At 35.1% G+C, this 18,782-nt stretch overlaps 1 protein-coding gene across 1 annotated transcript in view; it reads right to left on the bottom strand.

Annotated features, from left to right (window-relative positions):
* Ac13E (Adenylyl cyclase 13E) overlaps positions 1 to 18,454 on the bottom strand; it is a 60,256-nt gene extending 41,802 nt beyond the window's left edge. The window contains exons 1-2 of the mRNA XM_036821195.3: positions 17,952 to 18,454; positions 1,144 to 1,597 (exon numbers count right to left, since the gene is read on the bottom strand). Coding sequence (XP_036677090.2) covers positions 1,144 to 1,152 — 9 coding nt within the window. The 5' untranslated portion in view covers positions 1,153 to 1,597; positions 17,952 to 18,454. The remainder of the gene's footprint in view (positions 1 to 1,143; positions 1,598 to 17,951) is intronic.
* Positions 18,455 to 18,782: the final 328 nt, after the last annotated feature.

The raw sequence follows: 18,782 nt of genomic DNA, 5'->3' as shown, positions 1-18,782 counted from the left end.
GTTACGAAAAAAAATTCTTTAGATTTATTGCTTTTCCAAAACTGTTTACTTCACTTTAAGATATTTTTAAAAAAACTTTTAAATTAGAAAAAAAAATTTTTAGGATTTATCCCATTGCTTAAAACCATGTTAGATTTCTTATCAAGACAAATTCTGGAAACTGAATTTAAAATCTGTAAATTGTAAATCCATCTTTAGAATGTATAAATATTTTGGCATTTCACAAATGTCATGTTTAAATTGGCTTTACAAATGTTGGTAAAAGTTCTTAACTTTTATCTCTTTGATTTTTATCTAGCATTTATAGCAGGTTATTCCCCTTGTCAATCACCCACTTTAATTCAACTTTATAGTTGAAGACTTTGTATGTGAAGGCTTCATTTTCTTCTTCTTCCATTCCCTGAACACACACATACACACACACCCACACACACATAAAGCATCCTCACTTACGAAGAGCTTCTTGTCTCTGTGTGCGAAAGTGTGTGCGGTTTTTTGCTTTTAATGTGTTTGATGCTCTTAAGTCTTTTGATAAAATAAACTGAAAATCGATTTTAATTCAATAAAAATGGAAATGTTGACCCCCGTCGTCTCTTCAAGAAAGACAACGTCAAAGAAGCTCTCCACTTGGCTCCCTTAATCATCCTTAAGGCCACACTGCACTAACTATAAGAAAAAAACAAGTTTAAACTTTAAACTATTTAAGAAGGTAATATGAAAACTAGTTAAAAGGAGAAAAACCAAGAAGGTTTCAAAATACCTAAAGTGCTATATGTTTTAATTACAATTGAATATGTTGTATCTCTATGAGGATGTTATATATTTTGTTTTGTTGTAAATGAATCTTTAGGTGACTATATATTAACCATTTTTAATGTTAATTATGTTATGTTATGTTATGTTAATGTTAATGTCGAAGCCCAGTTCAGACAATGGATCATTATAATATAATATTCCATATTTACAATTGATTGTAATAATATAAATATTCCATATTTGTATACCTAAGGTTTAAGTAAAAGGGCCTTGCCAAAAATAATAAATGTAATAATATAAATAATCTACAATTATATTAGCTATGGTTTGATTTAATAATATTATTGTATAGACTTTTCTCTCTCTGAAACTTTAATGTTAACTTACCTCAGACATTTTCTTGATGTTTTGTTTCCGTTGAGTTCAACGGAATTCTTCAACTTTTCTGGGTATTTCAGTTGTTTGTTGTTGCTGGTATCGTTGTTGCGGTTGTTGTTGTTGTTGTTGTTGTAGTGTCTGGTGGTGGTGGTGGTGCTAGCTTTAATATTGCTGGTGGTGCTGTGTGGCTGTGGCACTAGCCTTAGCCTTGGCCATGGGCCAGTGTGGCTATTGTCGGGTGCTGTTCATGCAACATCCACCGATCGCCGCGCGCCCACATGGCGTATGAGTGTTTTTTCTGTATTTGCTTGGTTACCGCCAAAGACTTGAATCGAGTTCGTTGTGCCGCTGGCTGCTGCTGCTGCATCTGTAGCAGTTGCATCATGAATGCCTGCAACAAGTGGCCGGGCATAATAACAGCTGGCAGCGAGTGGAACGCAGCCGCCTCATGGCTGCCACATGCCTGAAACGATGCACAGGGAGAAATAATTGGTTAAATAAGAGTATGGAAAATATATTAAAATAGAAATAGTCATCATATTAAATTTTTAACATCCTAAGGTGTTAAATTGTCCCCCGCATTTCATAATAAAACCAAATCATTAAAATTGCTTCCATTTAATGTTGAAAAAAATTGTAGTCTACTTTTCGAACCTTTTTATAAATGGATATAAACTCATTTATTCTAGAACTTTCGTAATAATAATTATATAAGTACCTATTATTATATTGTTAATATTATAGATTACATTAAATAATCTTTCAAAATGGTTCGTATTCAACTTTGATATAATTATATTCAACTAAAATTGAACATCAAACAGATATTTAAATCATTCTTAATATATTAAAAAAAAATACCAAAAGTAAATAATGTTTACAAAATGGAGGATAGTGGCCCACTGATATTGGTTACATTTTTCATTTATCTTTGTGTATTAAACTTGAATCCTTTTTAAAACAGACAGAAACTCATATATCCTAAAATGTTTGTATCAATAATTATATGGTTACCTTATATTATAATATTGATATAGCAAATTATATTAATGTATCTTTATAAACGTTTAGTATTCAACTTAAATTAAACATGAAAAAAATTTAAATCATTCTTAATATATAAACAGTCATTAGCATTTACAAAACCGTTTCCAAAAATAAATGAATTTCTAGTTATCATGTTATATTATTATTATATTATATTATATTATTATATCACAAGACACAGTAAGTAAATAATATTTACAAAATAGAGGACAGTGGGCCACTGGTATTGTTTAAATTACTCATTTCTCTTTGTGTAAGAAAAGCCTGAGCTGGAGTTAATCAATCAACGATCGAGCGATCAATCAGTCAAACAATCAGTCAGCACACACCGAGATACCTGTTCCGATCGGGGGTTTTGGTTGGGAGGGGGTCAAGGGGGATCAGGGGACAGTTGACGACCTTAGTGACGAGTTCAAGAATCTTTCGGTGATAAATTTCAAGTTTTATTTTTCGCTGGCTTTGTGTTCATCGATTATCGTTGGCGGCTGTTTGTCTGGCTTTCGGAGAGAAGTTGAAATACATATACTTATACTCGAATATATGTAGTAAAAGAGAGGAAAAGTTCGAGCTAGATATACTAGAGATATTGAGAAAATCGTGCAAGGTCCAACTTTGACTTAAGTTTGATTCAATTTGTCGCCGCTTTTAATTAGCAACTAGTCGCATTTCCCATTCCCCGAATCTCTCTCCAAATCTCTCATCGAATCTCTCTACACTTCTCCAATTCTCTACAACCCCCCTCCCCCCACTGTCAACCAACATTATCGCCAAGTGCTTATCCAATGTATCAAGTTGTTTGTCAGTTCTTATCATCGCTCAACGAAACTTATTTTCCAAGCTATTTCACAAACTTTGGCTGTGTGAAAAACTTCAGACTTTTGGGGGAGTGAGAAAAGCAATACTACCCCAGTATCTGATGCATGAGCTATTAAAGTTGAACTGATTTCCTGTGACATAGTTTGGATAAAACTCTGTCAAGTTCCCGGCGAAAAGTGTGATAAGTGCGTTATTTACTTTCCACTAGAATGCTTTCTAGATTATTGCTTCAATTTAGATTTATGTCTTTAGTACTTTTACACATTATGGCATTTTTAAAATGTAATATGTGATACTTATTGCTCAAAGAAAGCTAGTCATAAAATTTAATAAGTAGAAGAAAACCCTTAAGTGTTTTTTCAAGAAATGTTAAAGGTTCATAACATTTTCCCCCCTTTTAATTTGTAGAAAATGTGAAATAACTTCGGGCCACAGCTCGTAACATATTTTCCCCCCCGAAAATATAAAAATTTAGATAATCAATTGCTGCTCTCGCATTTGTTTCGTAATTTTATACAACTCATGAACATAATCATGTGATGGGCCATGTAAGCGGGGGCTTCACAGGGCAAAGTTGCGTAAAGTCCGCTTATCCTTACCAACTTTCAGCAGCACTTTTCCAACAGTATTTCCCCCCCCCCAGCTCCCAAACCCCCATCCCCCTTTTTCCCACTCCCATGGACAGCGGGAAGCCATCCGTCCGTCCGACAAACGGAGATGGTAATCGGGGCACACATAATGCATAATAATGGCCCCAATGATAATGATGATGTGCTCATGAATCCCGCTTGTTTGGTGGCTTCCGCTTAAGAGGGGGGGTGAAAAAAAAACATGCTGGTGGGGGGGGGTGTTGTTGCATGGGTGGGCGAAGGGGGAGGTAAGGTCGCCACAGGGGCAATAATCATATAATGATACTGCGTACAAATTCCACTAAGCTCGTAAATTGTGTTGTACCAATTTCAGAGAGTAGTTAAACTTAAAATCAATTTAGTATTTTTTTAGGAACTATTAAAAACATATAGGTATTTAAATTATAAAAATAACCACTCTTTAATTTAAATTGCTTATTTATGCTTTGCTTACAAATCAATGAGTTCTTTTTTTTATTAACCAAGTAATTAAATCTGCAAACTATTTTCCATTGACTTGGCGCCCCATTTTTCCTCGAAATTCAAAATCTTAATGGAAATTTGCTCTTTGATGATAGACCTTTTATGAATGGTTAGCAATTTCAGCATGCTATAACTATTTGTTTACCCCAAACTTATACAACATTAAGAAAAAAGCATTGGGTGAATAAAAACACACAACACGTAAAGTTCAGGTGTATAAATTTCGGCATAAAAATGTTCTCAGGTGGGTTGCCATGTGGTAATTACTGGTACAGCGAGTACAGAATGCCAAATGTCGAGTGCAAAGAGTGATAATAATATTTGAGGAATGCCAGAGAATTCCTGGAATTATTTGCACTCTGACCACCATGTAATTCGAATGTCACAAATGCTGTCCCACTCCGATCATTGTATTTATTATCATTTTCATTTAACGCCAAGTGCGACGAAATTTAAACCCGTCGAACAACGAAATTGTAGCCGTACAAGAGTGCCAGAAAGTCAAATGAAGACAGACACTCTCGTATTCAAAATTCAAAAGAACAACAGCGCCAAACGACATCTGTAAGCCCCCCAAAAAAAAGGGAGAGGAAAAAAGGAAAGTGTTCTTCAGAAGAAAGTTCAGAAATCCCTTCTGTGGGCGTAAGTGCTTTAATGGTGAAATGGAAATGTTTTTTTTTCCTCCGAATGTGTTGTGGTTAAGCTTAAAAGTTGGGCCTTTTGCAAACTCTTAGTTTTCAGTTAAAGTCTAGATAAATTGTTATGGCATTAGGTTGTGATTTAAGTTCCTTGACTTTACCAAATTTACACCATGTTTATTTCAATGTAAATGTTATCTTATTAAGATATATAGCATGTGGGGATCCACGGTATAGATCCCCCCACTCGGGGGGATTATGTATTATATATTATATTCCAAAAATGTCCCCTATAACCATATATCAATTTATCTTTTTTATGTGATATTATAATATATTCACTTATTTGAATTTATAATTTAAACTAATTTTTTCACATACGTTTCAGGTAATAATTATAAAATAGCTGAGTTTAAAATGAGTAATACGCAAATTATATAGTTTAAAATATTTTTCCCATCCCACTTAATATTTATAGATTTTGCTGTTATGTTGATTTCAAAAAGTAGGTACTTAAAACCCCTTTTTTACTATTATTGCAAATGCTGATTTTACAGATAGCTTTAGTTCTGACTTTAATGGCTGACAGATATTGCTTTCGCCACGCCCCCAAAAAGCCCATGTCACGCCTACCCCGCCTCCTCTCGTTATGTTTTTTTTTCTTATTCGAAGGTGTTGCCGGTGATGATGATGATGATGTTGCTGCTGCTGCTGCTGCTGCTGATGTTGCTGCTGATTGTGTTGCTGCTGGTTGATGTGTTGCTCATGTTGCTCGGGGGGCGTGGAGATCGGTTATCGGTGCTCAGGGGGTTCGGGGATCCGGGGATCCGGGGATCCGGGCATTAACAAGTGCAAACACTTCCTTCCTGTCGATTTAGCTGTGTCATTGCCCGAGATTCATCTCTGACATTGCCAGCAGCAACAGCAACAGCAGCATTATCATAATTATTTATTGTAAATCGCTCGCATGCAAAGGAGAGCGATTACTTCCTGTTTTTTTTAATACATATACTTGTATAAAGATGTACACATGTAAGTACATATTTTATATGGTGCAGCTGTGAGATCGGCGGCAGTATCTCATCTCGGATGTCTCGGATTACGGCACTTGCTCTGCCGGTTTGCCGGGCACTTGGCGGGCTTCCCTTCTTGCCGAGATGCCAATGTCAAGCCGAGATCTCCCCACGCGATATATGTATAGTATGATGTATAGGCATATATATAGCATATAAGGCAGCCGTCGTCTGCGCTCTGTCTGCGTCGTAATTAATTTGTATCAGCAGCTGATTGCTGTTTGCTGTTGCTGTTGTTGCTGCTGTTGCTGTTGCTCTTGCTGTTGCTGTTGCTGTTGCTGTTGCTGTTGCTGTTGCTGTTGCTGTTGCTGTTGCTGTTGCTGTTGCTGTTGCTGTTGCTGTTGCTGTTGCTGTTGCTGTTGCTGTTGCTGTTGCTGTTGCTGTTGCTGTTGCTGTTGCTGTTGCTGTTGCTGTTGCTGTTGCTGTTGCTGTTGCTGTTGCTGTTGCTGTTGCTGTTGCTGTTGCTGTTGCTGTTGCTGTTGCTGTTGCTGTTGCTGTTGCTGTTGCTGTTGCTGTTGCTGTTGCTGTTGCTGTTGCTGTTGCTGTTGCTGTTGCTGCTGCTGTTGCTGTTGCAGCCGTCGATGTTGCTGTTGTACTTGTCACGCCTACAGCCCATTGTAACGGTGGTGTAACTAGCTCAGTTATTCAAGTATTTCCCCCACAATCCATTCTTTTGTCTAGCTCCACACAAAAAAATATTATCAAGCTTAAAGAACTCTTTTTAAAAAATCACACACATATTATCTTCAAACATATGATACTTTTTCATATATTTTTAGGAGATCTGAGGGTATCATTAGTGAAAAAAAATTAACGTACCCTCAGAACTCTTAAAAATACATGAAAAATGTATGCAAAATAATATTGCTGGAAATATTTCAATCTTTAAAGGTTCCCCCATACCATTTTATATTGCATGTTGTAAGATTAATATTAACTCTTAAAAATATATACAAAATGTATACAAAATTATATTGCTAGAAATATTTCAATCCTAAAAAGATCCCCTATACCATTTTATATTGCATGCTGAACGATTTATATTTATTTTACAAAGTTTTGGCTATACTTTGTATTTATTTTGGCTATACTTTGTAAATAAAAATGCAACATATCCTTATTACTTTTTAAAAATATATCAAAAAGCTAGCTTTAAATATTTGATTTTTATTATATTTCATTTTTATTAAAAACTATAAGTTTTAAGTGCTATTTTTCCAGTGCATTGACTTACATTTCAAGCTGTCTTATGACGCATCGACAGTAAAGAAATAAAAGCAGCAACTGCAGTAGATAGAACTCAATTCCATATTGTTTATACAATATTTATGGGGGATTATGTCATTTGACAAAGCGCAATTGTTTGCTCATTTACAGCTCCGATATCGGGCATTTGAATGAACCCCAGCTGCAGCAAGTGTCGGGTGTTAAGTGCCAAGTGCAACGGCAGGAAGCAGACGCCCAGATACGATACGACCGATCGTGAATATATAATATATATATACATTTTTATATGTACACACTATTTATCTGTGTGAAGTCCCAAAGTTCGACAATGCAATCGCAATTTGTTGTGTGCAGATCGATTAGGGTTGATAAATGCGATGCAAAGACTTTGATACTTCTTGTCTGGCCCTAAAGGAAAGGTATGTGGGGTAACCATGTCGATAAGAACGAAGATTTATTAGGTAAGAAAGCGGGAAACTAGAGTTATGAATAGGAAATTCAACGTACTCACGTATTATATAATGGACAAATATTTTTATAACAAGGTTTTGGAATAGGAAACATTTCTTAAACATTGGAGCTAAAATTGTTAGATAGATGGGTCAACATTAAAGATTTGTAAAGCCTTTGATTTTGTATTGATTCTGACAATATTCTTGTATGGCATTCCCCTATATTTCATCTATATACCAGCTTCTGTGAAGCTTCTGATTCTGGCAATATTAATTTATGGATTTCCCTTATATTTCCCCTATATACACCGATATCGAACCATTAATCATGCCATTGGACTGAAGCGAAACTCCAATAGTGCAGCTTCCGCAAAATGGTTCTTTGACTGATTGCCCCACTTGTTGGTTGCCGTTGCAGCTGTGATTTTGATGTTGCCGCTGTGATGTTGCTGTTGCTGCTGCGAAGTTGCTGCTGCTGCAGTTGCAGTTGTGCTTGTGCCAAACTCATGCCACACTGCGATTTCGCAATGTGCGGCTTTTGCGGCTTGTGCGCCGTGATTATGCACAAATTGCTCATTAACATTTGATATGATACTCGTTTGATGCGAGTGTCGGTGTGTGAGTGACGCATTAGTATCTGGCAAAGTCATCGTCATCATCATCAGCTAAAGCATACACTTGGAAAAAATCTTTGTCCACTTTATACATTTTTTTAAAGTTTTAAAATGGTTTTATAAGCCCAGACATTCGTGTTATAAGTGAAAATTGTTTAAGAAAACCTTAGAAGCAAAAATACACAAAAATCCCATAACACTTTTTATTAATGAACCAATTATTATGGAACTGTATAGTTAAAGGTTACTGTAAAACTACCCCTTTTAATTGAAATGTTATTTTTATAATAATATAATTTAAACAAAGAATTTCCAAATTTCTGTGTAAATGTTTTATCTTAGTCAATTTTTTTTTAAATGTGTTTTTATTTTAACCTTTAAGTACTTGTAGTTTTGATCTCTAAGGTATTTTTAGTTTGCCCTATCTGACCTATTTTCATCAGTGTAGACCTGATCTCTGTGCTTAAACAATGAGTTGTCGACTTTGCCACTGAACTGATTCCAATTCAGATTCTTGTTCTTATTCCCATTCTGATTCCGATTCCCATTCTGTGGTCCTCAAGGCACAATCACGATGAGTGCGGCAGACAGTGAACACTCTATAAATATTTAAAGCGAATTACGTACACTTCTTTGTCTTTTGTTTGGCAGCGACATATGCGCTCGCCTATATTTACGGCTATATGGAAACTGCATTCACCTATAATCACTTGCTAAGCCAAGACTTAGCCACTAGACGACTAAAGACAAAAGTCAATGCAGCTGTTTTCTCTAATTGAGGCCAGGGGCGTGCCCCACAGGGGCTTTTTCCCCCCTCCCCCTCCCTCCAGAAAACAATGCAAATTGTAAGTGGCTAAAGTAAATCCCAAATGGCATAAAGGCGTAAAAAAAAACTGTGTACCCGGTCAATAGCTATCTATAATTATCAAGAAAAAAATTAATTATGGAATAAAACTGGGCAAACAAAAATGGGAAATCGTAATGGGAATTCTTGTGTAGTTAAGTTAGGCAATCGTGGGATAATAAAAGAGAAATAGAGGGGTGCTGGGTGATCTGCACCAATGACCCCCGGTGGGGATAAGATCATCCAGATCCAGAATCCAAATCTAGTGATCATGCCGTGCGGTAATTACCACTAAATGCGAATGGAAACATTTTTATGAGGCACACGCTGGCCGGCGAGACAATGTGTTTATGGATCGGATCAGATCGGTGCTTTGATTGCTTTATACGCAGCGGAAAGTTCTCTCCATCGGCCATCGCATCCATCAAGGCATCATCATCGTAATGATAAGCGGAGCCATCAGTAGCTTGATTAATGCTAATCATCCGCCACATGCCGAGGGACCAGAATAATAATTCCGGGGGATTGGAAACGGAAGGAGATGTACTTGGGTGTATAATACGGGAAATCGGAATGGGGAAAATCAGGGAGGATGATCTTGTAATGAGTTATAAGGCATCAAAAAATATTAAGGAAAGAAATCAAAATGGGAACAATCAGGGGAGGATGATCTTGTAATAAATTATAAGGAATCAAAAAATATTAAGGAAGGTTAAAGTTCCGCAACTATTTAGTAAGGATCACTTTGATGAGTTCCCAATATTTTATAGTATTTCACAAGTATCAGTGTAAAATGCAAATATATTTTTCTAGCCCTCACTCACTGTAACAATAGTCGCTACCTTGCTTATTTCTCTATTTTCTGTTTCCGAGTATTTTCCAAGAGAAAAAACGATAGATTGCATTTTTCATTATCAATTTAACATTATTCAACTCAGTGGCGTATCCAGAATTTGGTTATGGGGGGGTTATACAAAAAAATGTGATGAGTAGAAATAAAAAATTTGAAATAAAATACATACTACTACCCGAGTGGGGTTGTAAATATCAATTGAAATTGTAGAAAGACGGATAAGTTTACAAATAAAAAAGGGGATTTCGGTTGAAATATAAAAACCAAATAGAACATTAGAGAAACTTTTAAAAATATATAAAAACGAACGAAATAAATTCTTATAAGGGGCAAAGTGAATTCACCAAAGTACTTACTATGGAAATAGAACCAAACAAGTGGGTTAGAGATTCGTGATGAATAAATCACCAGAGGAGCCACAAAAAATGGGATTGCAAATGAGTACCAAGTGTCCCATCAGCCGGTGTGTGAAGTTTTCCCAGTGGTCACCCTACAGCCCCCTTTGACCTACGGCCCTGTGTTGACCTCGACACGTCCTTGACCTCCACACACACACACCCAATTCCCTTGCGGTGGGCAGCTTGTAATTGGAAAGGGATGGACAGCTTGTTATTGTTCATGTTGCTGCCACATTAAATGGGAATTGAAAAATTCATTTTTAAACATTTGTTTACATGACTCGAATTTTTTGGGGGAAGGGGGCTTCGCTTGGCGCTCATGAACTCTAAGCACAAAGTCGAAAAGTTGAAAGACAAATAAACGACGGAAAAGTGCAAATAGGCAAAAAAAAAACAAAAAAACGGCGGCAGCAACAACAATAAAAGACACAGATTAACAAAAATAAACACAAACAAAAGACCCAGATAGAAAAAAACAGGGGTTTTTTGAGGGGTAACGAAATGAAGCAGAAAAATAAGCAAATCGAAGTCGAAACGAACTTTCAATACGCTCAACTATTAGCATTTTAGAGCATGGGAAAATACAAAGATGTTAGAAATATTTATATAAGCCAGTTTACTCAAGGAAAGTTTTTTACATTTAACAAGACCAAGAAAACTTTTCAATCTATAAACTTTAAGATCAAAATGAAAATCAATCCTAAACATTTTAGGAACTTAAATAAATATGCTGGCTACCTTGGAACAACAATATTTTTCCTTAAATATTATTGTAATTGTTATTACTGTTATTTATTTGTTTAAATAAATATAAATATATTAAACCTATTTTCAAAAATGAAAATCTAAAATATACATTTTTGAAACTCAATATCTATTAGAGCTACGTTGGAACAATAATATTTTTCCCTCAATATTGCTATTATTGTTTTTAAAATAATTTGATTTTAAATAATTAAAATATTTTCCAAAATGAAAATCTATAATATACTTTTTTGAAACTAAATAGCTTTTTGAACTACGTTGGAACAATAATATTTTTCCTAAAATATTACTATTATTGTTTCTAAAATAATTCGATTTTTAAAAATTATAAATATATATATACTTTAAACCTATTTACATACATACCACTACTTATGCCAAATTATTGTTAGTCATTTTAAGGCAATATATTATAATTAATTTTAAAATGTTAATCACAGAATCAAAAGTACCATGCAATCTAAAATTTCTAGAGTTAGCATATTACTTCCTGCTCAATAAATAAATATACCGAACTCATTTGGACTCATTTAAAGATTTCTCTCGAAGCATTCAAGTGCTAAGTTAAATCGAATTGTGATGATATAAAATCGCTTTCCTCGCTGGGGAATATGAACAAAATGTAGAACTTTTTTTTGTTGGTGCCGTTGACGAGGTGTTAAAAAACAGCGCAAACTTGAGCGAGTTAATTTCTGCACTTATTGTGGCCTTTGCTAAATATCTGGTTGTTTAATTTTCTGCCAATCTGCCAATTAATGGTGATATTTCTGTTGTTACTGAAGCCGGCCAGCATTCAACAATACCGATTTATTTATCTGGTTTTTTGTGCCCCTTCCCTCGCTATTGTTTATTTACATTTGTTATGCGAATTGTTATTGCTACCGTTTTTTCACTGTTTGGTTTTTTAGGTTTTTTTTCTTTTTGTTGCGATTAACTTTGAATTTGGGCTTCTGTTGAAGTTGAAGGTTTATTTTTTTTTGAGGATGAGGAGGATTTTTTGGGAGTGACAGCTGTTGGCAAGTGTCAGTGGCCAAGACGAAAGTTAAAACGTCAGTTTGAGGAGATTTTTTTTTGTTTTTTTTTTGGCCAAATGTAAACCGATATCCTCGAGATACTCAGATACTCAGATACTGCAGATGCCAACGAAATGAGATCGGCTATTTTTAGTGCCTTATAATTTATACTCAAATAAACTTCGATGCGGGGCGAGAAAAGTTCGCAGTTGCCCACAAAATCACAAATCAGATATTTCTGTATCGCCAAGTGCCACTCGGTCTGTTTACCTCAAATGTTAGCGCCGTTCGATCCCAATCCCAATCCCAATTCCACATCCACAATTCCCAAGTGACTTTAGCCAGAGATTTCCTTGCCCCTCGAAGGCATCGCGCCCCCTGACCCACACAAATTGACCACTTTTGCTTATTTGTAATTGATACTTGATCTGGTGGAGCGTATAAAAGCCACTTTAGGCGTTGCCATTACGTCACCTTGAGTCAGCATCAGCATCAGCATCAGCCTCAGATTCAGTTTTAGCTATAGCTAAGGCTTTGGCTTTGGCGTCACAGCTACAGATACATTTACTACAAAGATGCGGATTCCGATTCAGATAGACAGAGTCCGAGTTCGAGTTTGAGTTTGAGAACGAGCCCCAGGCGAACAGTAACAAATCAAAATCGGACAAATTAACAGTCGTACACCTCATTTTATATGCCCTTAAATTTGTTTAGCTTGTTTGGACATCATAAGATATAATATAAATTCGAGACTTCAAGTGTCTGTATCACAGATACAAATTTATATTCAACTTTTATTTAAAAAAAAACTTTTTGACTTGATAAAAAAAATGTTTTTTACATATTCATATTTATTTCTTCTCTTTAAATATAAATTTTTATTTACTAATATTTGCCAGTATTACACCAAAATGATATACATTATTTTTAGAACTTAAAAGACTCATAGTGAAAGGATTTAGATGTTAAATTTCTTAGTCAAAGTATGCAAAATATATAAATTAATTAGCTTTACTTATATAGCGTATAGAAAGTACTTGATTGTTTTTAAATATAATATTATATCCCAGAAGATTTGTTTATATTAAGACAACAGCTTCTGTAATTAACACACTAAGATGCTTTAAATATAATATTATGCCCCAGAAGATTTGTTTATATTAAAATATTAATAAATTATTAATATTATTCAATATTTCTGTTATTAACAAATATATGTCATGATCGTAAGACTCCGACTTATAGAGTGTGTATGGTCAGAGGAAAAAATCGAAAGCAAATCTCAATCAAGCCAAAAAGAGACATCTAATTCGGCTCAACTCTGATCGGGAGTTGAGATCGCGACGACAGCAGCAGCAGCAACATCAAACACGGCAGCAACATCAACGGTAGCAACAACAATCGAGTTGACTTTGCACTCAGAATAAATATATATCATTTTGGACTTTGCATTAAGAACAATTTTTTTTATAAGATTACTTAATATTATCAGATTTTTAATCAAAAATAAATCAAATTACTTTTTGGGAGACTCATATAATATGTTTTTTTAGCAATAGGAATCTGTCGAAAAGATAAATTAAAATATTTTTGAACTAAGTATTGTAAAACATTTATATAACAACCTACAACTCATATGTAACAATTTTTTTTCTTATTGTAAAATATTATTTATACAAATAGTTTTGAAGTACAGTTTTTAATCATAAAACATATAGTCAATTAATAAAGAATATAATATATTTTTTGTTCAGTGCTTTTTTGTAAATATCGGTTTCTTTTTTGTCAGTGTTTCAAGTTTGAACAAAAACAGCTGTTTGATTTTGATTTTTTTAGAGCCGCTTTTGAGACGCCGTTGTTGTTTGACGCTCTTCACGCTTCGGAAATTTGTTCGAGAGATTTTCAACGACAAAGTCTGAAAACTGAAACTGGTCTGGCCGCCCTGCCCCCCTTGGCCGCCGCCGCCCCCCCTTGTTTGACCCTCTGGCACCCCACTCCGCACTCCCATGTGTGCGAGCGTTGAAAAGAAAAACATAAATTTTATACGAGTAATTTAAAAATTCATACAAAAGTTCAGCAAAGCCAACTGAAAAAAAAACAAAATAACGTTGTGTACTATTTTATTTATTTAATTCGGCTGCCTGTTGTTTTTGCCGCACTGACTTTGCTGCTGCTGCTGCTTAATTAATCAGTTTTAATTTTAATTTTCCATAAATAAAAGCAGCAAATTGTGGCCCATTGTGTGTCGACCAACAATGCCACGAAAAGTTGAATGTCAAAATGGAAGCGACCCTTCAAAGGCCCAGAAAATGCAGGGGAAAACCTCACAAAGTGGGTGGTTTTGGGTGGCATTTCTTTTTTTTTTTGCCTTTTTGCGTTTATTCTTTCCAGTTGTTGTTGTTGTTGTTGTTCTTGTTTGTGGCAAGGACCTCAACGCACGAGCAAATGTCCTGCGGTAATAAAGTGAAAAACGAAACTTGCGGCAAGTTTGAGAAGAAGGGAAACACACACCCTTGTGAACATAAGCAGAAGAAAACCAGGGGGGGGTTTAAAAACCTGCTGCAAGGAAATGCATTTGAATGGACTCAGAGAAACTCAGCTGGGAGCAGCTGGGAAAAATGGCTCAGTCGGGGATTCCCCGAGGGGCCAAGGAAAATTCGTTCAAGGCAGGTGAAAAACAGGTGCACAGCAAAAAGATACAAGCTTTGCGTTAGTGGGTTACTTTGCCCCAATAAAAATATAACAGCAGGGGAAATCCCGTGTTAGTCAGATATCGTTTATAGGAACTACAGCTCTCTTCAAAATAATAGTATACTATTCTTACTGAAAAATATAGGAAATGATGAAATAACATATTTTTTTGTATTTAGTATAGAAAGAATTCTTTATACCATCTCGAATATTAAGGAAATATTTTTATTTTGTAATATAACTTACTTAAATATTACCTATCGTTATAAACACTACTTTTAGCACAGCTGTATATCAACATTAATATCAAATCATTTATCAATCGGCTTGTAACATTTATTTCTGTCTCTATAAATCAAAAATGTATTAACTTTTATGTTATCATTAAGTAAATACTACTTGTCAGCGAATATGGCGATCCTTCTTATTAAAAAAAGAATGATAAGTCCGCATTTCTATGGAAAGATATTCCACAAATAAAAGATTGATACGATTTTAAATCAAGGTAAATCGTATGATATTTATATTCACAATAAGCACAGTCAAAAGTGTGTTTTAAGAATTTAAAACCAGCTTTGTTAATATTTTGGAACCCATTTGTGGTTAATAAATGAAGAAAAATATTTGCCAGATTAGCAGGTGTATTTTTAATGCCAAAAATTGCTGGATATTTGTTGTTAATAAATGTTTTTTCCATTGGACTAACACTTGATAAATCTTAAATGAATTTTTTTGTATATTGAAAGAATGGTTTTTAATTGGAATTTGTAAGTGCAAAGTAACCTTTTTATGTTTTAGTTTCTTTTTTTAAACACACGATTAAAGTGTACTGAAGATTTTAATGGATTCATAAATGATGTTTATGGTTTTCAAATAGTAAAAGTTTTCCTTTGAAATTTTTGATAGCAAAAGTGTGCCAAAAATGTGTTATAAGGAAAGACGTATCTATGTTTAAAGGGATAATAAAAACATGAAAGAGCGCTATTGTCGAAGTGTTTCGACTATTAGATGCCCCTTACTCAGCTAGCCTTTCAAGAAATATGGAAAGAGATTATCCCTGAATACGACCATATAATATAGAATGACAAATTAACCCTTTATCCCCCCCTTTAAAAAATGTTAAGTTACAGTTCCGCTCTTGGCGGCCTTTGTTTGTTACTTTTGCCGTTTGACGTCTGCTGCAATTGCATCATTCTGAACAATTTCCACTTGTCTAGATTGCTTCTAAGAACCTTCCAGCGCCCTCATCACTCCACTCTTAACCCCTTAACCCACCTACGGCCCCAAGGGGGCATAGGGGGCCCCCGCTCCATGGGCTGTCAAAGCGTCAAGCGTTTTGTTTGGTATTGAAATTCTAGACAAGATTGCGCTTAACTGCACTCCGCTCCGGGGAATGCGCTTGCAACTACGTTTATGCCAGAGATACATCCATGGAATGCAATTTTCAGCCACGCCGGAAGCGGCTAAAATGGGGTTGGGGGTCAAGGGGTTTTTGGGTCTGGGGTTCCGGGGGTCCAGAGCAGTATTCTTGGTCCGCTATCACCACAAACAAACAAGCAATTCTCGGTCATAACGCACTACCCCAGGAAATCCCGCAACGTTCTCTTTGCTTTTTTCCCATTTTTTTTTTTGCAGGATGCTGCTTCGCAACTCCTGGCCATTAACCCATTGAAGGCCAAGAGCATCTGGTGAAAACAATTTCGTTATCGATGAAGAAGCACCACTGCAAATCCTACAGCCCAAAAAAAGGGGAATCAAACCATTTTATCACCAACATCCCCCCCATTTTTTGTTTGGTTTTTGCCAAAGCTTTTGGGTATTTTATGGGCGGGCCAGGGTCGTCGTTTCGAAGGGGGGTGAATTGCTAGCCCACAACAACTAGCTGCCAAAAGGAATTCACTTAGCTGGTTTCGAATAACTAGCATCCATTAATCATATTTTCCTGGTGCTAACATAAATGTGAAATTCTATCTTCAACTTGACAAAAGCAAATTAATAATTATTAATGGATTATACTAATTATTGAGATTATAAAATGTACATAGGTGTGACTATACATTTTTTAACTGTGAAAAGTATATTATTTTATTCCTACTATTATAAAAAAATAATAATAATAAAATAGTTTTTAAATAACTAATTTTTACTAACGAATTTGTTTTATTAAAAATCATTTGTTACCACATTTATATCACACAATTTTAGTTGTATAGTTTATATATCATAATATTTTAGTATTATATTCGTGAAGTATGATTTTAAGCGTACTTTTAACCTTTTAATAACTTTTCATTTAATTTTAACCCAAGTAAAATTTAGTGGGTGATAAAAATGGAATGGAGCAAAGAACGAATGATCTTGGTTTTGAGAACTGTTTATTAGTTTTCTGTCCTAAAACCTTATCTGCATTTTTGCCAACAATGTTTTGAGCCGGAGTGAAAGGGAAAGAAGCCCTGAGAGAGGGAGAGAGAGGAAGTGATCTTTAAGCCTGGCATGGGTATGAGGTAATAAAAGCAACAAAAACATAGAGAGCAAAGGGTCTCTCACGTTCTCTTTTATTACTCCTTAGTATTGGAGTTAAGGGGGTATATTGCGATCGTTCACGATGGTTTTTTAAATTATGAGTTTTGGTATACTATTTGAAAGTAATGTATTATATCTTAATACAAAATGGAGACAATTATTATTATATAATAAAAAAAACAAACTATTTAAGGAGACAACTCAAGAATAGTAGGTTTTTTACCATTATCTTGGTAGCCCTAACAACTATGCTCATGATTTTTGGAATAGACCATGACACAAATAAAACCAATCTCTTAAAAAAAAAAATAGTTCAAACATTTTAATTTCTTGAGTAATATTATCGATTACTGTTTATTACTAATAAGATCGATAACTTTTGGGTATGCAACTCTTCTTTTTTCAGGATATTGAGTACCGAGTATCCCCAAGTCGTGACCCCCCTTCTCAGCATTCCTTTCTGTTCTCCCGCTCTCTTTTTCTCCCTCTCTCTGTGTTCCCTTTGCCGGCGGTTCGGTTCAGTTCAAGAAGATCGAGAAGAAGCGGAACGCGAAGATCGCTTGCAGTTTTCTGTATCTCCCAAACGCTGCCGACGTCGACGTCGACGGCGACGTCAGCAGCGCACTTGTAGAGTGCACCGAATTAAATTGAAAGTCGAACAAAAACAATAACAATAACAAATCGCATCAAATGAACTTGACTCTCGATTTTCCAAATCTAAATTATTTTATTTCTTATTTTATTCACTTACTTGTTTTCGCTCTCGTTTGACTTTTGGTTTTTTTTTTTTGGTTCTGCTTAAACACAAAACAGATTGATCTCGTTCAAAAAAAAAAAGACAAAAATCAAAACAAGAGTCGAACTAATTAAAAAGCAAACAAACTAACACACTCACACGCGCACGCACAGGAAAAAAAAGTGAAAACAAAAAACAACGTATATTTTAGACCACGTTTTAGTTGTTGTTACTATAGGTTTTTATTCGTTTTTTTTTTTAATTGCACGAATTTATAAATGGCAAAGAAATAAATCCAAACACACGCGCTTTAAAATCGAAAAGTCAACTTTGGTTTGTTGCTGTTGTATTGCTGTTCTTATCGCACGTTCTTATAGTTTTTTTCTTATTAAGTTTTAGTTTTGTTTTGTCTGAGATTGGTTTTAGTGGTTTCAGTGTCTTTTGGAATATTTAGGTTTTGAGTTTTTCAGTTTTTCCCGCCGAACGTCCGACACCCGCGACTTCGAAGTTCGGAATGAAATTTGGAACGAAATCGCATCGCAGCAAAAGCCAGCGAACGAAGCGCGCACAGGAACAGTGGGCCCCAGGTGGTATTTTCTGGCATTTTGTAAAAGCATTAAACATGAAATTAAATATTTTTGGTACTGAGTCGAGAAATCGATCTATTTCATTTCTAACTACCTTATACATTTTCTAAGTACACCAATTAAAATTTTAAAACAAAAAAGTTTTTTAAGTTTCTCTGTTTTATATAATTGAAATATTTTCGGTACTGTGTCGATAAATTGTGTGCTTAAATCGTGCTTAACGTGTGCCTAACTACCCTATAGATTTTCTAAGGACACC

Source organism: Drosophila suzukii, chromosome X, assembly GCF_043229965.1.
Source record: "Drosophila suzukii chromosome X, CBGP_Dsuzu_IsoJpt1.0, whole genome shotgun sequence".
In the NCBI taxonomy this organism is placed as follows: Eukaryota; Metazoa; Arthropoda; class Insecta; order Diptera; family Drosophilidae; genus Drosophila; species Drosophila suzukii.
Note: the sequence above shows the minus strand (reverse complement) of the source record. Positions and strands in the feature narration are given on the sequence as shown.